At 44.4% G+C, this 23,093-nt stretch overlaps 2 protein-coding genes across 5 annotated transcripts in view; one reads left to right on the forward strand and one right to left on the reverse strand.

Annotated features, from left to right (window-relative positions):
- LOC120898811 (serine-rich adhesin for platelets) overlaps window positions 1-23,093 on the reverse strand; it is a 155,737-nt gene that overhangs the window by 97,586 nt on the left and 35,058 nt on the right. For all 4 annotated transcript variants that reach the window (XM_040305176.1, XM_040305174.1, XM_040305175.1 and 1 more), the window contains exon 3: window positions 8,764-8,853. In XM_040305176.1, the coding sequence (XP_040161110.1) occupies window positions 8,764-8,781 (18 nt within the window). In that variant the 5' untranslated portion in view covers window positions 8,782-8,853. The remainder of the gene's footprint in view (window positions 1-8,763; window positions 8,854-23,093) is intronic.
- LOC120898812 (major facilitator superfamily domain-containing protein 6-like) lies at window positions 82-2,579 on the forward strand. Its single transcript, XM_040305178.1, has 2 exons — window positions 82-561; window positions 628-2,579. The coding sequence occupies exons 1-2, from the start codon at window positions 178-180 to the stop codon at window positions 1,924-1,926; spliced, it is 1,683 nt and encodes a 560-aa protein (XP_040161112.1). The 5' UTR covers window positions 82-177; the 3' UTR covers window positions 1,927-2,579.

Raw genomic sequence — 23,093 nt, forward strand, 5'->3', positions numbered from 1 at the left:
GCTATCACGTGTGGACAGATGTACAAATTACCTTCAATTACCTTCACCGTCATTTATCTCGACGTCTTGCTGTACGTCCAGCGTGCCAAAGTGCTGTGATCTTCCCCCTATTCACTGTGATAGTGATCGTGGTAGTGTGAAGATAGCGCGCTCTCTCCCGGTCGCTCAACTGCAGCAATGGATACGAAGCCAAAGGCTGTGCCAAGCGGACGGTGGTTCAACCCGCAGCTGGTGCAGCTGAAGGTGACACTGTTTCTTCTGTTCGGTGCTACGAGCGCCCTCACGCCGTACCTGACGATCCACATGCAAAGCATCGGGCTGACGGTGGAGGAGGTCGCGTCGGTGTACTTGACGCTGCTGTTCACCTCCTGCCTCAGTCCACCGCTGACGGGCTACTTGATCGATCGCTTTGGCCGCTACAAACCGGTTCTGCTGACGAGCATTGTGCTTAATGCGGTATCACATCACTTGATCCACTTTATCCCGGCCCGAAACGTCATCGTGACGTACCGCAGCTGGAACGTGTCGCTTGCTGGCGACGGTGCTGCGCTGCTTCTACACGTAGGTGAATAGGACGAAGGGTTGTGAGTGGTCGGCTCGAAGTTAACTGCTTTTTGTTGCTTTCAGGGAACGAGCTGTCCGCTCCAAGCATACCTCAACTCATCCTGCAGCTCCAACAGCAGTACCTCCCTACCGACGTACCTCACTGGGAGTGATACAAGCTGCGCCGATCTTCCCATTCCCGACTGTGCCCTGCCTGCGCTGTCAGCCGGCACGCTGTCGCTGCTGGAACCAATCCCACCGGCAAGCGAGTACGATGCAACGTTCTGGACGTACCTAGCCGTTCGGTTCGTGGCGGCATCGATGCTCGCCTCCACGCTCACCATTACCGATCCGATCGCGCTCGACATGGTGGAGCAGCACGGCGGTGACTTTGGCCGCGAGAAGCTCTACTCCAGCGTGGGCATGGCGATCTTCACGCCCCTGACCGGGCTCATGATTGACGCCTGGTCGAGCGGGTCCGGCCCGTCCGAAACCGTCTACACGCCCGCCTTCTACACCTACGATCTGCTGCTGCTCGGCTCGCTCCTCTCGGTGTCGCTGATGCCGATCGGCCGCAAGATCCCGTCCGAGAGCGTGATGCAGGACACGCGCCGCCTGCTGCGGCTGCCGCCCGTGCTCGCTTTCCTAGCGTTTCTGTTTCTGCTCGGCAACTTCTGGGGCTTCATCGAGAGCTACCTGTTCGTGATCATGAAGGCGATGGGGTCGCCCAACTATCTGCTCGGCCTGACCTACACGGTCGGGACGGTGGCCAGCATACCGATGATGTACCTGCTGGAGCGCATTACGCAGCGCGTCGGCCACGTGAACCTGCTCGTGGTGGCGTTCTTTGCCCACGCGCTGCGCATTCTTGGCTACTCGTGGATCACCAACCCGTACTGGTGCTTCCCGATCGAGCTGAACGAAGCCATCTCGTGCTACTTTATGTGGGTCGTCGCCACGACGTACTGTGCGGTGCTGGCGCCGAACAGCTTGGTCGCTACGCTGATCGGCATTGCCGGGATGGTGCACTTCTGTCTCGGGAAGGGCGTTGGTGCGTTTGTGGGTGGGTTTTTAATAGCGCGCGTTGGGCTGGTGCTCGCTTTCCGCTATGTTGGGTATATGGCCGTGGGCTGTGGTGTGCTGTACAAGCTGGTGCATCTGCTATGGCTGCACAGGTACGATGGACGAGCGCTGCCGGACCGGGATCCCGTACGTGCCGTGGAGGAGCTGGTCAAACGGAGGGCTTCGATCTTGCCGAAGGTTGATCAGTTCGGCAGTGTCGTATCGTTCGGTGGAATCGCACGAACGAAAGCGGAAGAGGCGCATGACAAGGTGAACGATGAAGAGCCGACTCCAGTTGAGAAAGGATCAATAGCGCCATAAAATCAGTTTCGCTTTGTTGGAACGTGATCGTTTTGCAATCGGAACCTTGGGGCGTAACGTAAGTTACGACTGTTACCATTATTGCTGGAACAAAAAACTTACTTAAAGGTTGTTTCTCGTTCTTTGGGCGCAATAAAAAAAAGCTTCGACCATTTCTTGTCGAAAGAACCACCTCCAAAAAGTATTCCATAACTTCCCAGTGCTTCCAAACTGAGCGGCTGTGTGCCACCAATACCAATATGCCGTTCAGATAATTCATATCCCAAACTTGAAGCTCCCGATCCCACCAGATTCGTTCGATTGCTTTCGCAGGAAAGGCCAGAAGATAATAACGTTAAGGACCGAGAGGTAAAATAAAAGGAACGAACAAAAAAAACCTCCTTTCAGCCTCCAATCAAGATTCTTTGCTGCCATCCAAAACTTTGCCATCACATACTTTAAACTTTAATGAAACGCTCCTCCAACATCTTCGCCCGTCCGCGGCTGCCCCAAGCGCGTGCCGGTGTGTCCTCTCCCGCGTTGCCAACATCCCGATACGGGAATCGAAACGACCGCAGACCACATGCTGATTTTCGTTATTAATAAAGTTTCCAATCGTTATTCTTTGCCCGCGTGCGCGCTCGCTTCCCCGTCCGGGTGCCGGGTTTAAGGCATCCTAACGAGTCGTCTAGTTTATGGCCGTGGCAGGATGGGAGCGTGCTATATTTTTCTTTCTTTCTTGAAAGTTTCCCCCACAACGTGCTCCTAATGCTGCTGGTGCCGACCGTGAGCGAATAAGTTGCGCCTCGGCAGTGCAGGGAGGCGTGCGGATGGAAAAGGTGTAGAGCAGGATGCGTTTTTCAAAGTACGATCACAAACACTGGGAAAAATCTCCCACCACACCGACACACTCGCAGCAAGGGAGGCAAAGCGCACAGAAGTTCTAACGGCCGCGGTGCGCCTCCTGCAGCACACCTGACTCGACCTTCCGCAGAGTGCACTGGTGGATCGCACGGGAGTGGATCTGCATCCGCTGCCCTAGAAGCGTGGATTGTCACCAAGCAATGCAGGGTGGTTTGGCTATGGTTTATATGAGTGTGTGTGTGTGTGTGTGTTTGATTCACCGAGTTTTTTTACCCAAGCGGATCCCTTAAACTCTGATGAAAACCCCGAGCCCGTTTTGCTCTTTCAATAATGTATTCCACCATGCGTTGCGCAAACTTTGGCCTCTGGTGGGGCAACTTTGAATTCATCGTTCGGTGTTATTTTTGTTAGAAGCACATCCTTTGGAAGTGTGCACACAGCCGTAAGGAGAGTAACCTTTCGTGGGGCAGATTTGGGAGTGAAACAAATGCATCAAATATCGCTGTTGGATGCCGTGTTGGCTTCATTGCATACGCAAAATTAATTAAATTTCCATTGGGACAACGTGACACACACATGGATGCAGCTTCATGAGGCGAGAGTTTAGAACAAAATGTTCACTGAAGCAAATTTATTATTGAACCCGTAACACATCGACACTTTCCAAGAGAAAAGGTTCGAACTAGTGATGGGAAAAATTGATTGATTGGATTGATCTGAAACCAGCTGCTTTCGGATTCGAATCCGTATTAACTCCGGAATTAGCGGGGGAGGAGCTAGTTGACGTGAAATAATATTTAGCCGTTTTTAATTTCTTGGATGAAATTCATCATCCTTAGTAAATTATGCCTAACAATTAACTTATAACTACACTTCCTCATTTGAATTCCTTTGTTTGCTGTATACTGTGCCATCGTTTACTGTATATTCACGCAGCTATATACTATAAGTTTCATGAAATTTTTTGAATATTTTCCAATTTGTGTTTGAGCTCATATCACGACGTATTGCTCCAGAAATTAGATTCAATTAGTTAAATTGAACTATTCAACAATATGTTGAACGTTGCTCAAAATTGTTTGGATTATTTGTTTGAAAAATGTTAGGATAAATAACCAGAAAAACATGGAAACTCAATACACCTGAACGCACATAGGCAATAGAATTTTCGCTTATAAGTGTAACTATGAAGACAGCAATGTTAGTAAGGAGCTAGAGTTGTTTGGAAGCTTGCTTATGTAGTGTAACTATTTTGCTCTTTTTGCAAGAAGCTTGCAAAATTCCCCAAGTCGATTGCAACACTCCTCTACATGATTGCAAACTTCCACAGCTTGCTTGCAACATTCCCCTAAGTGATTGAATTATTCCTTAATATGTTTCAAACCCCAGTATTGATGAATTGTATTGACTCAATTTTCCTGAATGCTTCGAATCAATAATTTAAAGCATTTTACAACATCAGCGCTCGAAAGGATTCGAATACGTTCAACACTAGCCTATCTGGCGTTATTTTAATCACGTGACGTATACCAATAAAACTGTATCGAAAAAAAAAAACAAAACATCTTTATCAAAAACAAACAATTTAACCGGTTCTGTGTTGTACGATTCGCTTCCAGGCCACATTTGCGCAACAACATCCCACCAAACGGGCTATCATGTGCTAAACATTCATTATCTATTAATGCCCGTGCAATCCGTTGATGATGTACCTATTTGCCACCATCACCACCCACACCCACCGGTACGGTGGGGCGGTAGTTTGAACCACACAAAGACTTTAATACCGCGTGCGATCAAACGGGGACGTAATTACGCGAGCGCATCACACATCCCATCGTCCAGCTAAAGCGCATTAGTGCCGAAATGGCTCACGAAGGCCGGAGCAGGCTTAAGATTGAACTTCCACCAGCCACACGGACGCTGCTTTTATGAACCATAACTCTCGGTGCGGGCCCCGGGAATGCCGGGAAGCGTGTGAGCTGTTTGCGAACGGCCGCTTCCGATGAGTGGAAGTGTCGATGTCGATGGGTTTTGGCCGAATGAATGAAAAGCTGCCACACGGGCCCAGACACGCTCCAGCGAAACGATCCATTAGCCGCCAGCCTCACATCCACGTCACGTCGGGCTGTGCGAAACGGAAGCGGAGAAGTTGCGGGGCGCGTCGTAAAAACCGGGGCTGCGGCGCTTCCCATCAAATGTCGCTCATTAGCGGCTAAGCAACAACAACCTGTTCCACATGTTAAGCGTAGGGGGCATAGCATTTCTTACGCTTTCTTACACACACACACTCACAAACACATGGTTGTTTGGAGAGGACGAAAACACATCATCATTTAATTACCGTCTTATTTATTTCCCTTCACGCACACACACACACAGTTGAGATGGAAGGAGGGAGATGCTGCGCACGGTAAAGATGATGCTTTCACATTTTCCACCAGACTCCATTGCTATGTAATAACCTTTTTGGCGAGGCGGATTTTGCGCCGGATGCACACGCCCAGCAGCACGTCAATGTTACGCCGTTGGACCGTATTTGACGTCATTGCCAGGCACTTTGCATTGCGCTTTAAATACTTGGACAGTGAGCGGTGTTGTGGAGCAGGCACACAAAAAATGATTCAAATTCTTCGAACCCGTTTGCTAATGGTCTCATAAGCAATTCGAGCGCGAGCTCCGTGAATCGAATGAATCTTTAAGCATGCGCCTTATGCGACGGGGGAATTGATTCCTACTGGGCGGTATGTATATGTGTGTGTGTGTGTGTGAACCAGCGGTAGGTAACGAGGTCGTACACGAGTAGTAGCAGTCAACAAGCAGGCAGCAAATGTGTTTATAATTTATTTCCAGCAATGCAAATGAGAGGGATAATCATTCTATGCCGCGTGTGCTTACGAAGAAGATTAAATTTCACCTTTACCTGCTACAAGTGGGAGCTGCTCGGTGGGAGTGAACGATGCTATTTGCTGCTTGAGCAGCGTGAACTTTTCATCCACAACCAAGAGCACAAACATTTAAACATTCGACCGAATTGGAATCGTTCGATAAGCTACCATTCTCCGTAACGCTACAGACGTTTCCATTAAATATGATATCTTCGGTAACACATACGTCATGGAATTCGATCCAATTTGTTGTTGCGTTCGGTACATTTTTGTTGTGCTTTGTTACTCTTAAATCAACATAAATCGTTACACATACACACACACACTCTCTCGCACAAAATACTGACTTTCTAATGTTTCGCCACCAATACGTCTAGCGTACACAACGGGACGAAATCGAAGCGGCCCCCTGAAAATGTGAAAAATGGAAAACATAAAACGCATACACATACACATCCACTTCACCGAAACAGCTACGCCTTCCGTAAAGTAAAACAAAAGAAACACCACCACTGGATGCCCCCCACCCCAACCCCCCCTGGCCACGCACCTTACGCACTTTACAAAATGTGTTTTGCAAACGCATGATGTGTGAGTGAAAATGGAGTTAAAGGTAAACAAACGATCCAGCCAAACCGGTACCGGTGCTACCGGTTCGGTATTTCCATCATGCGTACACCCCATCATCCCACCATCCCTCACCATACAAAATGCTTCACCCACTGCCCACAATTCCATGCAGACGTTTTCATCCGGCAACACATCCACACACGGGAGGAGAAGAAGACGAAAATAAACAACGCACAAAACGAGAGCCACAAAACAAACATGGCCTTGTGTACATGCTTGTCGGTGGTGCTGCAACGGGGGGAAGATGTTGGTGGAGTTGCGGAGGCCAAAATGCTCACGAGCGTCCACCGATGGAACAGATCATGAATCAAACAAACGGTAGGGGTACATTGCACGGGCACCGCATTGGCACATCCATTCGCGGGCGTGGGTTGAGGGACGATATTGCATCATCGAAATGAAGGATGGCGGTGTGTGGGTGTGTGTGGGTGTGTATGCGCAATGGTTACGGGGATTGGATCGGGAAGTTTTGCATGCGGCGTGAGCGTAGATATGCGCTTACGTTTGTTTTTCGCGTTTCAATGGAGGCGTGTAAAGATTTCACCGTTTTGTTTGGATTTTTGTTATTTTTTGGTAAAGGAAGAAAACTCAAACAGAGCTGATTATGTCGGCATTGTTCCATTGTAGGTAGAAATATTAATTTTTAGCTTTTTGGAACAGGATTTTGGAATGTTATCACGAATTTAGGCAATTATTTTGAATTTTTGCCTAATTATGGTGATGTTTTTATTAAAAAAAATCTATTTTGGCCTGTTCATAACTAGTAATATGAAATGATGCTCCAATTAAATGATTGAATACGTTTTTTTTTTGCATACCTAGACCTCATTAAACCCTCTCTCAATGATCATCAACTGGAAGCAAACAAACTTCCCTCTTCCCTTTTTTAAACGTCCGCAATAAATCTAAAACCCTCAACCTCTCGAATAACCTCCCTTATTATTCTGATTAAATTTAAAAGTGCTTCCGCCGGTTAGTGTCCTTCGTCAGTCACGCGCTAATTGATTGAATTCGATCGCACCGAATCACACCGAACATTGCGATTCCAGTCGCGTCCAATCAATCATCGCAGCATCGTTTAGCGGCCATTATCTCTCGCTCACTCTCGCCCGAACCGGCGTGGGAGACGGTTAGCAAATCACAACCATAAGCTACTGCCACTGCACTGCCAATTTCATTAATCCTGCCGAACGGTCCCGGTTGGGACCCCTTACTTTTCGCTCTACTTGTGCGAACGAAAACTCGTACACAAGAAATACACAACCATCCTTCCCCGGAGGCAGTCGTCCCGGGACCCACTGCTTGGGCTCAATCAAAATGACTCAATTTTCCAGCTCACTAGTGTTCGGTGCGCAACAAACGGGCCCCGAACGTAGAGGTGGCAAGGAACAACAGACGAGGAGGATGGAAAATAAAACTGGTCAAAAAATCAAACGCGCACAGTACGGGCTTACCCATGCGATGGCAGCAGACCATGTGAACAAAAGCGCTGCCCTGCACTGCCTGGGACGACCGCACCATCCCAAAGAAAAGCCATTAGCTCGGTGTGGTTGCCGGGGAAACCGGGGCGAAAAGGAAACTTCTCTCGGCGCGAAGAGTGACGCGACGGTGTAACGGTGTGGCGGTGGCCAAATGTGAAAAACTCGGGCCCAACCGTTCGGACGACACCGGATCGAACGGCCGTTCCGAATTCCGGTCACGTAACAGGCATTTGGGCGTTTTTATTTTCAACCCCCTTTCCCACCGCATTCCCTGTCCAAGAAGCGAAAAGAGAATAGCATTGGGAGAGAGAGAGAGAGAGCTACGCTATCCGCCCGCTGGCACGTGATGCCTCGGCCGGGTAAGGTAAATGGGAGCCAAGGGAGTAAATAAATAGCTGCCCATTAAGGTTTGAAAACCGAAATAAAAATAGGTCGCAACGATGTTGTAGAAGGTTTTTGTTTCCAACCGGTCGTGTGTTTTTTTTTTTTGTATTCCTTCTCTGCCTGCCTTTGAATCGTTCTGTCCTGTTTTGCACCCCGCTTGCCACAGCTTGTTCCATTTCCATGCATCGCTGATCGCTGATCATTGATTCGTAACATTTTTATCGATTTGCTTTCGACCACTGTGGTATTCGCTTTTTTTCTGCATTCTTTATATTGCAGCGTGAAACGAGTGGAAGGAGAGGAAGGAGCAGAAGGTGGAGACGCAAACTAGGTTGATGTTGAATGATTATTCGGCCTGTAATTGCGCGAACGGGCGATCGAGGAAGCGCGAACGCTGCTATTAACACGTCATAATCGCATAATTCAGCTGGCGGTTTCGCTTAGCATGAACAATAAATTGTACCGTTCGCTATTACAGTCCCTTTCTTGCACAAGGTGCACAAATGAACTCGTTGTAAAGTGCAAGCTCGGCAAACGGGGGAAGAAGCATTTTAGTGGATATTCAAAACAAGCAATCGAAAATGAAGGGATTAAATCCAATCAACACTTACCGAGTTTACAGCAGCCATCGCTTGTCCTTCTCACGTGTACCAGGATTACGCTGTTTTGCTGCTACGAGGACGACGAGACGCAATTCACCGCTGGAAATAAAAGTAGATGTAGAAAAATTAGTTAAAAAATAAGCGGAACGAAGCGATGGCAAATGACATTATCGAGATATTACGGCGGAAATGATTAACACTGTATTGATGGGCATTTCCATGTTGGTTGCACAAGACAAATTGTACAAGAAAATTATAGGTAGCTTGTGCCGGCATTCCTAAAGAAAATGTATCAATCGAAACTAACAGAATATTCACACAACTACACCATGCGCCTGAGTTACCGCAAAACGGTCCGCAAATAAATGGCTCTTTACAGCTCCATGCTTACAGAGATCGTCTTTTATGATCCGAGTCAAAAATTAGGTTGCGTTATTTATAGAGCCGTACAAAGCACGGTTTCAACCAAAAAGTAACAATGCTTAGATTGATTGTTTCGTCACAAATTCACCTCGTTAGTGTAGATTACTTTCCTGCAACTGTGCTTGTTTCGCGATCCGAAACGTCATGCAATGAAACAACACCGTCGCCATGCCCGTCAAATGATGACACAAGCAGCGTCAGTTCATCCACTCTTTTTTTCGTTACTTCTTCTCAGGCAGTTTCTCTCTAATCCCGTCCTTAAAACTATTCACACACAAACACACACGCAACGGTGAATCCATGATCAACCCGTCACCATTTGTTTGGCGCTTGACCAACATCGGCCGGGCATGTGTGTTGCTGGTAGCCGTGGTAGTCCTCGCTATTCAACGCGCTTCGTAACCCTTGCCTGACTCAACCGTGCATCGTACGAAAAGATTGTCCTCCCCAAGAATGTCCGTTGATCTTCGTTGTCGTCTCAACAAACACCAAGCAAAACCCACCATAAAAAAAACGCAGACACAAATCCTCAATATGATCATTGGATAAGCCAGCAGGCGGGAATGGGTCAACCGACCGGGTACCGGTGGTTATGTGCCAAGTAGGTAGTGCGGCTGACTCATGCCCAACGCTCGCTCAGCTCGCTCGCCGTCATCATCGCCGCGGTCTAGTCTATTTTCGGGCGCCCAACGGTGGTCGATTTCGGCAACTTGGCAGCCGTCCCATATCCTTGGACAATTCGCAACCGCAAAACCAAGCGAAGCGAAAGTATCGTCCGTAGCGGCATCTTCGTCCTGGTGTGCGTCCGCGCGCACCTCAGGGCGGTTGCCACCGCACCAATGAATGGAACGGGCAACGCGTCGGAAAAGGACACAATGCATCGGACGAGTACGGGACGGTACACACTCATCGCATCGTGTGACAAACACGGCCCAACCACAACATGAAGCACCGGGCCGAGCCCGATACATGACAAACAGGCACAAACAGCGGGCGAGAGGACGCGGCGGCGTTCGGGAGGGAAGCGTGAAGCACGGCCGAAAACAAGGGGAACGGAAGCCGTCAGACGGTAAACAAATTTCAGCCGGCGATAAATTGCACCACCCTTCAATGCTCGTCGCCGGCGCAACCTGCCTCCCGCGTGCACAAACCGTTGGGGTATGCACTTTCGGGCATGAGCACATCATCGGTCCGTCAGATCGCGCGGCAGCACTGCACTCGCCAGTAACCGCAGCCGGAGAGCCGAGACCGCTCTGGGACCGCTGCCAAAACAATGCGCGTCCGCCATTTTGCACTGGCGTGCATATTCGGGCTGGTGATTCTTCCGCTGCGGCGCCTAGCAACGACGCCCCGCAACACGCAGAGAAAGCCCACCCTGCCAGCAAGAGAAAATGAACGAATGATATGGACAAGGACAAAACACCGAACCGCCCAGAACGCAAGGCAGACGCGAATTTCTACTCGAATTATTTCGACACAATATCTCCGCTCGATCGTTACCCCATGAGAAATGTTTGGGAAAAGTGTGTGTGTGTGTGTGTGTGTGTGTGTGTGTGTGTGTGTGTGTGTGTGTGTGTGTGTGTGTGTGTGTGTGTGTTTGTGTGTCGCCCTTTTTTTGCTGTTAAAGATGCGGCAGTGAGGTGCGGAATTCAGAAAGCGATAGAGAGAGAGAGCAAAAACTGAGACATTCGATCGATATTTGAGTTGTTATTTGAGTGGAGGTTAGAGCCAGCAGCAGGACGACGCTCAATTGGCAAGCTGACATATTGGATCACTTTACGTCACAGTAGTGTGTCAACTTTTTTGGCACGATCGATGTGTTTGGCAGCTAAAGGAAATGGTATCAACTTTTTAATTGTGCCAAAGATAGAATTTTACATTATTGTACGATGGCGAACGGCGCGGTATGGCATATCCGCATCCTGGTCACGGCACCGAAGCTGATTGTTGCTAGTTTCGATTGCGTTTAAAATATATATATATATATATATATATATATATATATAATTATGTTTATGATAACCCGGAGTAAGTTTTAAAAAATATTACTGGGGTTCTTTATTTGCGAACTGCTAAACTAAGACTGAAGCTAACTTCTGGATTCGGTGGTATTTAGCTAGGCTGGTGTTTTCGGTGCTGCCAGGTTTGCCGGTCACGTTGTCGTCCACGTTTATGATGATCATGTTGCCTCGGTCCGTCTGAGCATACGACACCACACCTGGTCGTGGGAACCTGCTTCCAGTGGAGTTCCCGTTGGAACCTGACTCCGCGCGTGGAGTAACATCGATGGCTCGCTTGCGACCGTTTTCTTACTCAGCACCTGTATCATAGCGCGTAGCGCATGTGTACATAACTCCTCCCTCCTTAAACGTCGAGCGTCCTCGATCGACTTACCGACGTTTGCAGTGGGATGATGTTGTGAATAGCTTCGGTAGACATTTTCTTCTCTGCATGTTTGGTTTTGTGTTTGTAGATGCAAAATGCAGTTATAAGAAAGCCTGTTAGAACAACAATTAATATCCCTCCTGCAATTGTATGCGTGCGTAAGCGGAGTGTTATTGTATGGAGTTGATGTATGTTACTAATATGCATTGTGTGCAGATCTTGTATACTTGGCTTGTTTAGAGTTATTTCTGTTTTGCTGCCAGTTAAGGGTAGGAAGTAGTCTTCTTGGTCTAACACATCAATATGCGCAGTAAATGTGCTATTTAAGATTTTTACGGTGCAATTGCCGGTTTCAATTAGTGTGGGTACTGCTATTATTTGGCTGTTTGAACATGAATCAATGACTGGCACTCCAAGGGTGGTATCGATTAGAATGACTCCTGGTTTCATTTCTCGTATTATCGTATGCTCGGAGCTCGTGGTGGTGGTACATTTAAATGGATGATTTCTGATGATATTTGAGATACACTCGTCGTTTAGCGGTTGTGGGTTGTTGCAAATCGAGCACTCTTCGTTAACATTGAAAATGGTGTTTTTATGCTTGGTTACAAATTTTACATCCGTCTATTCTTCTATGTCTTCTACAGTTGTACAATGTTATCAATGTTCAGGATAAGATTTACTTGTTCTATTTCAGTTTTTACGATTATTCATTTGATCTGATCTGATCTTTTATCTGATTATTCATTTGATTTTCGATTTTTTTTTTTTTTTTTTAGAGTTTGTGTAATTTTGTTCACTGATTTTTCTATTTCGGAATTAATTCTAACTTGAGCGTTAATGTTGGATATGGTTTTGTTTTCTGAATGTTCTAAATTCTGAATGTTCTAAGTGTTTTCTGATCTGCGGTTTCCTGCATTTATTATGCCTCTCTTTTGTTTTCTAGGTCTTATATTTCCTCATTTTTTTATAAGCTGATAGGATTTTATAGTCTAAGGTGTCCTTAAGATGGTTGGTTAGGCTAATATTATTGGCTAAATTCTGAATATAGTTAAGGTTAGTCTCTATAAATTGTTACTGTTATAAGTTTTGAATTTGTTAAAACTATTATGAGGAAATGAATCATTCCAAATTTCATTTTTAGTTTTTTATAGTATTCAGCTGTGATTTCCGTAAGGATGAGAAAGAATTTAAATGGTATGTTAGGTTTTTCGTTTCCTTTTCAATTTTGATTTATGAATTTTTCTTCCATTTCGGTCTAAAATATTTGTAACTAGGTTATCGAAAACTTTCGTTTCACGATACCTTTCTTCGTGTTTTAAATTATTTCTTTTCCTTTCGAAGATCGTGTCATTGTCTTTGAATAGTTCTGGTTCTTCTCGTGTTTTGTTTAATTTTTCTATGTATTTGGATTTTTTTTCTTTTTGTTTTGTGGCATACACTCTATAAAGTTCCTCTTTTTGTTTAATTCTTTCTTGAAGGTCCTCAGGGATAGGATCTTCGTTTTTGAAGCCGAAAAATAGTTCTTTAGGGGATATGTTTGTTTGAGAGTGTATAGAATCATTGTAAATTGAGACTGCCAAATTAATTTTTGAAGTAGTTGATAATTTTTTTTGTAGAATCTCGTAGTGAGATTATGTTGTGCAATTCTCTTATTGTTCTATGGACAATTTCAATTGTTCCATTTGAAGAGGATTGACCAACACTTGTATAATGAGATTCTATATTATTTTCTTCAAGAAATTGTTTGATTGTGGTGGATTTAAACGAACATTCTTGGTCCATCACAAGCAAACAAGGTCTTCCAACGTTAGCGAAGAATTGAGTTAGTGCTTTTAGTATATGTATAGCGTTTCTTGATTGTAAAGGAATCGCCATGGTTAGTCTTGAGAACTTATCGCAAAGGGTTAGAAAATGTTTATCACTAATTATAAAGATGTCCATATCAACGATTTCCAAAGGTTTTTTAGGAGTGGCAGTAATTTGATATTTTTGTTTATATGGGCGTCTTTCATATTTAGCTTTTTGACATATTTTGCAAATGTTAATAAATTTAGTAATTTTAGTTTTCATGTTTGGAAAATAATATTTTCTAGCAATATGTAGTTTGGTCTCAATAATTCCTCTATGGTTTGCATTATGTTGTCGTTCAATAATCAAATCTTGATCAATTTCATCAGTTACATCTTCTAAAATTGTTTTTGTCCAAAATAGTTTGATCGATTTTGCGCGAGAGAAATAGTTTTTGTAGATAATTTGTAAGTTTTGTAAGATTTTTTCGCTGCAACAAATGCCAGTAACACATTTGGGAGATGCATATTCTTTGATTATGTTGATCAACATAGCTGGTCCAAAAAGGGGTGTTTTTATTGTTATTCTATGATAATTTCCGAAAAGTGTAATTGCTTCTCGAGAATCATTATTATTTTCTTCTAGTATTATTTGATTTCTAAATTCATTTAGTGGTTTTTCAGTTGCTGGGATGAATTCGTCATCATTAGTATCTGCTGAGTGTTGCGTCATAGTGTTAGTATTGTTAGAGGCAGTATTTGCATTTAATTCGGATGTTAAAGCAGGGTTTTCCGTTATGCGGAATAGTGCATCTGCATTTCCATTAAGAGTACCTTTTTTATACTTAATTTCAAATTCGAATTCTTCCAAGGCCAGTTTCCAATGAAGAAGTCTTCTATTTAAATCATTTTTCTGTCTTAGCCAAACAAGAGGTTTGTGGTCAGTTCTTATTTCAAAAACTGTTCCGAAAATGTACGGTCGGAAATGCTTGGTTGCCCAAACAATGGCGAGTAGCTCTTTTTCGGTAGCTGAATAGTTGCACTCTGTTTCGTTAAGCGTTCTAGAAGCGTAAGCGATTGGGTGTTCCTTACCATCTTCGAATTTTTGTGAAAGTACAGCGCCAAGGGCGAAGTCACTAGCGTCTGTTTCTAAAATGAATTTTCTGCTAAAATCAGGATATTTTAAAATAGGATCAGTAGTGAGCATTTGTTTACAATCATTGAAACAATTTATAAATTCGTCATTATGTGTTATTTTAGAACCTTTCTTAAGACATTTTGTGAGAGGTTTGGTCAGTTTTGAAAAATCTTTTATGAATTTTCTGTAATAACCAAGGATTCCTAAGAAGCCTTTAATGTGGGTTGTTGTTTTTGGTATGGGCCAATGCAATATTTTTTCTATTTTGTTTGGATTGGGTTTGATGCCATCTTGAGTTACGATGTGTCCTAAGAATTCACACTCTTTTCTTAAAAATTCACATTTGTCTAATTGAACCTTTAAATTTGATTCAATTAATTTTTTCAACACTTTATTCAAATTGTCCAAATGTTGTTGGAGTGATTTACCAAAAATAATAATATCATCTAGATATACGAGACAGTTTCTTCCTACAAGGTCACCTAAAATATTATTCATGGCTCGTTGAAAAGTAGCAGGTGCGTTTTTCAAGCCAAAGGGCATTCGTATAAACTCGAAGTGTCCTTTTTCTGTGCTAAAAGCTGTTTTTGGTCTATCCTTTTTATCAACTTCAATTTGATGAAAGCCGGATTTTAAATCAAGTGTAGTGAAGTACATGCTTCTACCTAACTTGTCCAAAATTTCTTCTATATTGGGAATAGGGTATCGATCATCGATCGTTTTTTCATTCAATTTTCTATAGTCAACCACGATGCGCCATTTCTCCATTCCACTTGCATCTGATTTTTTAGGGACTATCCAGATTGGGGATGTCCATGGGGATATAGAATGTTGGATAATACCGTCAGCAATCATTTCTTCGATTTGCCTATTCACTTCTGCTTTATGAATATTGGGGTATCTATAAGTTTTTGTGTGAATGGGTATATCGTCTTTAGTTTTTATTCGATGTCTAATAGCGGTGGTGCATGAAAGTTTTTCTTTTTCTTGATGGATGATGCCTAGATTTTGTTTAAGAATTTCGAAAAGTTTATGTTTTTTCTTCTTTGTTTAAATGATCGGTGCGAATTAAATTTTCGAGATTTGCTATGTAATTTTGTGGATGATCATTATATGGGTGTGTGCTCATGTGATTTATTTCGATAATTTTGTCTAATTCATATGTTTTTGCTGGTTTAGTCCAATGAAATGTTAATGTGTCGCCGTAATTCCTGGCAAGAACTTTAGCATATCCTTGTTTTGCTTTATAAACGCCTGAAGGAATTATTGCATCTTTTATTTGAATGTCTTTTGGAAGAAAAATGTTTCCTTTTGTTTGAGAAACAGGAAGCTTTATAATTTGGGAATTATTAGCATTTAATGTAATTGAAGGGGGTTCTAATGTTCTTATTTCTAAGTCGATTGTACGATCGGGTAGAATAAGTTTATGATTTTTTGTATCAATTAGTGTTTCCATATCGGAGAGTGATTCATATCCGAGTATTCCGTCAAAATAATTGTGACATTTGAAAAGGTAAAATTTTAATTTTTTATCTAGAATAGTTATGAATGTGCATTCTTGTGATTTGAACTTACCATTTTTATTTTTTATGGTGATTGTTTCGCATTTTACTCTTTGAGTTAGTGGAACTAATTCTGGATTTAAAAAGTTTTTGTTCGCTCCGCTGTCTACTAAAAGTTTGATGTTTGAGCCATTTAATTTTGTTGTGTAAAAGGGTAGTCCGTTAATTGCGTTTAACTCGGTGGGTTTAAGTTTGCAGTAATTTGAAAATTTACATCTTCTTCATTATCGGTTTCTTCGTCTGAATCGGATTCTTCTGATATTGTTTTTCCGTCATCTTCTTCGGCTGTATGCGAGAAAATTTTGTTTCTCATATTGGACCGTAAGGATTGATCGACATCCATGGGAACAATTTTTGTACGATCTGAAGATGGTTTCATGTTATTGAATGGTCTATTTTCAAGGTGTTTTGGTTGTGAAAATTTATTATCCCTTTTTACATTTTTGTCGACACTAGGATGTTTTTCGAACCCATTATTGGTGTTTGATTTAGTTCTTTCGGCGTTTTGGAATCTGCATAGAAAGGCGTAAGCTGATTCCAAGTCTTCTGGTTGTGCGGTTTGTGCATATCCAAAATATGTTTTGCTCAGACCATTTATGAACGCAGCGAGGCATTCTTGTTCTAAAAACAGGTTAATTGCCTCCCAATGTGAAGCGTATACCGTATTCTGTCTTGCTACTGATTTCATATTGATCAAAATTTCTTTTGTTTTTCTATAGTGAAGGCTCAAAGATTCGTTTTGTTTTAGGTTCCACAGTTGTGTTTGATACGTTGCGATGTTGTTTCGATCGCCATAAACGTTCTGCAAAATATCTGCGACTTCATCAAAAGTAGTAGGGTTTCCGTTCACACAAATAGTATCACGTGCTTTGCCCTCTATCTTATTAATTACGGTCTGTTCGTAGACACTAAATATTTCTGGTGCCACATTGTTTTTGAAGAGGTCTAGTGTTTTTTTAACTGTTGTTAACCAACCGATTAACTGTTTTTTGTTTCCGTCGAATCCGGGAATGACCCTAATTGGATCCGGGATACGAAAATAGTCAGCACTGCGACTCGAGGTCGTTGGCTGTTGTTGTTGTTGGAAGCGTTGTAAACTATCATTTTCCGCTTGGAGTGTGTTAACGCGTTCCTCTAACGAGCGCATAGATTCAATCAATGCGTGTATATTTTGTTCCATTTTCACTGGAATTTTCTTGTCCCTAGTGAATTTCAAAGAACGAACTTTTGGGAAAGGGGTATATTTTGGCATTCAATTATAAAAATTGTTTGTTGCCTACCGCCTTTTTATTATAAGAGTGGGGAACTTATGCTTTAGGATGTAACTCACCTTTTTTATCCACGTGTCGGGAAATTAGGGTTTTCCGTTACCTGTCCTTTGCTTTGTCCTTCCTTTTCTTCTTTGGTCGCTCGTTGTCCACGGGTTGGGTCAGCGATTGTCCTTCCTTTTCTTCCTTGGTCGCTCGTTGTCCACGGGTTGGGTCAGCGATTGTCCTGCGTTGATTAGTTTACCCAGTAACGCTGGCTGGGGAGTCTTGCCGCTAGCTTTTGTTCGAATGTTCTCTTCCAATTCTAAATAGTTGAAACCAACCGTTCGTGCACTTGTTCTTACACTTTATGAAATAATGAAATTCACGCGATCGTCACGAGTCAACCACGGATCGGGCGATGGAGCAAAGTCCGGGCGATACACAGATTTATTTCCGTTATTTCACTGCACTATACTTGAACACTTGTCACTGAACGTGAATTGGGCCTAGCCGACTGCGCCAATTATGTTTATGATAACCCGGAGTAAGTTTTAAAAAATATTACTGGGGTTCTTTATTTGCGAACTGCTAAACTAAGACTGAAGCTAACTTCTGGATTCGGTGGTATTTAGCTAGGCTGGTGTTTTCGGTGCTGCCAGGTTTGCCGGTCACGTTGTCGTCCACGTTTATGATGATCATGTTGCCTCGGTCCGTCTGAGCATACGACACCACACCTGGTCGTGGGAACCTGCTTCCAGTGGAGTTCCCGTTGGAACCTGACTCCGCGCGTGGAGTAACATCGATGGCTCGCTTGCGACCGTTTTCTTACTCAGCACCTGTATCATAGCGCGTAGCGCATGTGTACATAACTATATATATATATATATATATATATATATATATATATATATATATATATATATATATATATATATATTAAATGAAAGACTTAATCTACAGCTTTAGCAGAAAGCAAACATTATTCTATTTCCGTTTTAATACCCGTTAAACACGTTCACAAAATCAATAAAGATACGGCTTAACGAAGCGGAATTTACCAACAAAACCAGTCAAAAAAATCCAGCAAAATTGAAAGAACCGCTTTGGTTGGACCACAACAACAACAACAACAACAACAAAAACAGCACAACAACAGCACAAAAAGTGAACACCAACCAAAAATGAATTATTTGCGCTATTTTTGCTGCAGATCATATTAATTAGCCATTAATTAATACGCTCACCTTACCTGCCCCCTTCTCAGCCGGTGGGCGTGCGCGCTCTCGCCAAAAGCGTGTCCGCCAAAAAGGGTCCGTTCTGGCTGGGCACGGAAAACATGGATTTTCCATTTCGGCCTGGGTGGATGATTGAGTGGAGGCAAGTTTTATGGCTCAGGCCTGATCCCTGCACGCCCGCAAGCTCACCGGGCAAACCGGTCCATCTTCACCGGTCGCAGAAGGCTCCCCGGTGAGGCAGCCCGTACCACTTAACGGTCCGTGGCCCCGGCCAAGGGCCCTCGGTGATGCTCTATGGTACAAAAGTTAATACTTCCAGCAACTCGTTCGATGGATGGGAAATCTTGGGGCATAAAAATGTTTCCATTACGCGATGAAATATTAATTATTTAGCAGCAAATTGAAAGCAGCTTAATATAAAGGGCCATGGGAAGAAAATTCGACCAACCGATCCGAACCGCGTGTGGCGTTGGTTGAAGAACGGTACCGTTTTGCTTAAGAGTTTTAATTACGATCCTATTTGAAAAAAAACAGGCCTCTTATCTAATCGCATTCTCGCGATTCGAACGGAATCGTTTGACAAGGTTTAAATTTATACAACAGCCTTCCACGTACACCGGCAGGCGGTGTCGCCGGCACGTACGTGTCACCTTGGTACGATAATTTATGTAAATGAATCGCTCCACGTACACACGTTTGCATCGAATCGGTTCGGTTTGGTGTTCCCGGTGTGTCGTCCCGTTCCCGTCACGCTAATTGCGATGCGCCCTACCACCGCGCAATGTCCGCGAGTGCGCGCACACATTTTTCTCGTGCCGCGAACATCGTGTTTCGCTTTCCCACCCCACCCGGCCCCCGGATGCCTATTGGATTGGACAACAAGAGAAAAATGTTTATTGATGATGCGCTCGTGATTTACTGCAAATTCTGCCTGATTGAGAGACACCGATCGTATTGCATCGGGTGCGGTCGCTGCCAGAACGCGATTAGTGAGGCATCCTGTGCCGAGAGTGGGAATGATTTAGATTCGAACCGTACGAGCGCCGGACCCGGTGCTGTGGGTATGTGTTTTTTTGTTTCGCTTTTTTTCTCTGTGTACCTGCTACGTTCATGCTCACTTGCACAGCGAGCAAACCACGATTTTCCAATTCGATGGTGGTAACGAAGCGTCAGCGAATGGGATATAATTATCGCCGAATTCTAATTTACGTTCTCGAATAGCCGTATCCCGTACTCCCGTACAAGCCTTCCCTCTCACTCTCTCTCTCTCTCTCTCTTTTTCTCTGTTTTTCTCCCCATCTCCTTCCTGCTCTTTCCTTTGCGTTCTGTTTTCCTTCATTACTCCCAACACCAAACACCACCGTATAGATCCAATTCGTTTGCCAGAGCAAATAAATAAACATATGAACATTTAAATTATTCTCATTCAGCCCCACCCTTTGCAACCATCTCCTTGCCACCTCACAATCCAGCGTTGGATTTGGTCTGGCCATCGGCCCAAAGCAGCACACCGGCACACAAAACAACCGATTCTCGTACAAAACGGGAACTCATAGCCACTGGGAGTGTAGCTCCCTCACGCCGTTGTCCCTCACCACGCGCTCTGGCCGCGCCAAAAACCTCAGCCAATGGGGCGGGCAGCATCTGTTCTTGTGTGCGAGAATAAATTGCATTTTGTGTGCACCCGCCCGTAACTGCGCCTTCCGCACGCCGCAAGACGAATGTGTACCGGTCGCCGTTTCTCGCGCAGCATCGGTTTTGTGTTTGACTCGTTTAGTTTGGATGCCACTGGATGCCATGGTACGATAGGCAGCCTCCCTTCCTGTTCGGTGCAAAATGTTTAATTGAAGCGGCTCGATGCAAACCACCGAACTGGGCTGCGGTTTTCCTTTCTCCCTTGGTGGTATCCGTTTGGGGTTTGGGAGCCCCAGTGCGAAAATGGAGCAGCAAGTGGGTAAGGATTTCTTGTACCGATGAACAAAAGCGGGACAGAGTAAACAGAAAAGATGGTTTGCAATTGAAATAGCTTTGTTGTTCATTATCGTTACATAAAAAAGGTATTTACACCACTTGCTCTATAAAATACTAAATCATGCAGTGGATTCAAGCAGTTTAACCCGTTGCTTCTAATTTTGCTTAGCGGGTTGCATACTTTACGGCTCATTTCTGAGTGTGCAAGTTGTTGCTTTATCAATCATCTTTCTCGCGTTTTTTGTTTAATGCAGCAAATCAAAAACAAACAAACACAGCCGTTACCGTTACTAACATCCTCATTGACAGTCCTATAAACCTCTGACCACTCTCAGCCAACATTGTTCGATAAACATTTTCCCGTTTCTTAAACATTGCATTGCCTACCCCCGGCGCACCGCGTCACCTTCGCGTGCTGGCCGGAAAATAAAAACAAACAACCGAGTGAGACATCACTTCATCTCTAGATGCCGCTGACATCGAAGCTGCGGCGCGGTGCAACAAACAACAAACCAACCACCGCACCAGCGAACGGATGACACACCTTGAGATGGGAGCTAAAAATAAAATCGCTTCGCACTTCGCTATTATTATGACACATCTGCGTATTATTACTGGGGCGGCGTGATTAAGTCATCTCGCGCAGGCATTGGATCATGCTCGAGGAGCACGCAGCGCTAAAGAGTTGAGTGGTAAGCGCTACCCGATTATTACCGATTTGATTTATGTGCGTTCAAAGCTGCAACTGCGGTGAGCAAATCCTCCGTTGCATTTTACGAATAGCATGTACTTCACAACTCGAACTCGAACGGAACACGGAACGCTACATCAACCACTCTCAGTCACATTTCACCAAAGGTGCTTCTTCTCCACAGCTGAAAGCTTATCCTGAAACACTGCCACACTATTATGACATTCAATCTCGGGCCAAAAATTTGCTTCCACCCGAAAGCCCCCTACTGCCCATTCATTCACGGCGCCCATTGGGTCGGCCAAGGGTGGCCGAACGGTGCCGATGCGGAAGCAGTGTGAAAAGTTAAGCACCCTCTCAACTGCTCGAGAGGAAGCTCCTCAAAAGACAAACAATCGACCACCGCCCAACCAATCTAATTCACACGCATCGGCGACGGGCAGTGAACGGCGAACGGTGATGGACGCGGCAACGCGGTTCCCGAATGAGATGAATGATGCAGATCCCGAAAGGTCAGTTCAGAGTTCCGCACCGCAGAGGCCAGCAATGAAGGGAAGGGAATTATGAAAATATAAATATTTGTCTTGAGCTGTAAACCACTTGAGACTGTCTCAGGCCAGGTCCCGCCCGTCTCGGGGTGTTGGCAGGTGGTGGTAGCAAAACGTGGACGCCTACAAGTCTTCTTTTGCCGGTTCGATCGGCCATCCCCGGTATATGGTTCGTTTTTCCCTCCCCTCGTTTGAACACGAACTGTCGGTTTCGTAACTGTCAGTGTTTGGGTGGTGGTCAGCGATGTCACTGGTGTCAGCTTAGGACGACGACCACCATCAGCAGGAGCGTCTTGGGTGGGAATGGGTGTGAGCTGTGTGAAACCACCAATTGTGGTTAATTAAGAAGGGCTGATCGATTGGGCGGAAAGTGCTGAATGGAAAAGGATGAATATGTGGATTATGTTGTTCATCAATATAGTTCGGGTCATTCTATTAAATTACTAGACAATTTGTACAGTTAAATGATTATCTAATTATATAAATCATTTATATGTTTCTGTGATGCGCCTCGATGTACCTTATTTATTGCGTGCCAAATCAGCATTTTTTCCCGGCATGTTTTCAAACCATTGTTTACAACAATCGTACCCAAGGACTGTGCCTGAAATAAAATCAGATAACATCTACTCAAACACTTGCGAAAACAACAATCTTTCCACCACTAAAACGCAAAAAAAAGACGCACAGCACAAGCTACATAATTTACCCATGTTCATGCAACGTCTGCATTACACACCGGGTTACGCGTTTTTTCTCTTTCTCTTCTTACATCTCTAAAGCAGGAAACAAAACTTCGCTCAAAATTGGCTCGTACTAGAGCACGTGCACAATTTCCCTTTTGGCAGCATTCCCTCGCTGCCGTTTGGAGGATGGTGGTACAAAACGCACAACCAAACAGCAACAAAAAAACGGCAGATCGCGCACAATACATACACTACATACTGTTGTAAGCGCGGGAGCGGCAGGAGCGCTAGCCGGACTGGCCAAACAACATAACAAGTGTAAAATGTAGTGTATCTACGCTCCCGGCGTTGGAGTCGGGCGGTGCTGAAGAAGCGCAGCGATTCGAAACATTTCGATATAAAAAGTACTTCACAGGGTTTTGTGTTTTGCGGAACTGAACCGAACTGGAAGGCAGCGGGAAGCGTGGCTCCATGAGATCGCCCACTATCACAGGGTGAAACTATGTAATTTCCAACGTTTCGCTCTGATACAGCGGTTTTTTCCTCCGCTCGATTGCTATTGCAGGAAGTTTTGTTTTTATCGCACGAGTTGCTCTCCTGTGTGCACGGTCCTACAGCACAGGAGAACATTCTACGCCCAGCACAACGCGAACAGCAGTG

This window comes from Anopheles arabiensis, chromosome 2, assembly GCF_016920715.1.
Source record: "Anopheles arabiensis isolate DONGOLA chromosome 2, AaraD3, whole genome shotgun sequence".
Classification (NCBI taxonomy): Eukaryota; Metazoa; Arthropoda; class Insecta; order Diptera; family Culicidae; genus Anopheles; species Anopheles arabiensis.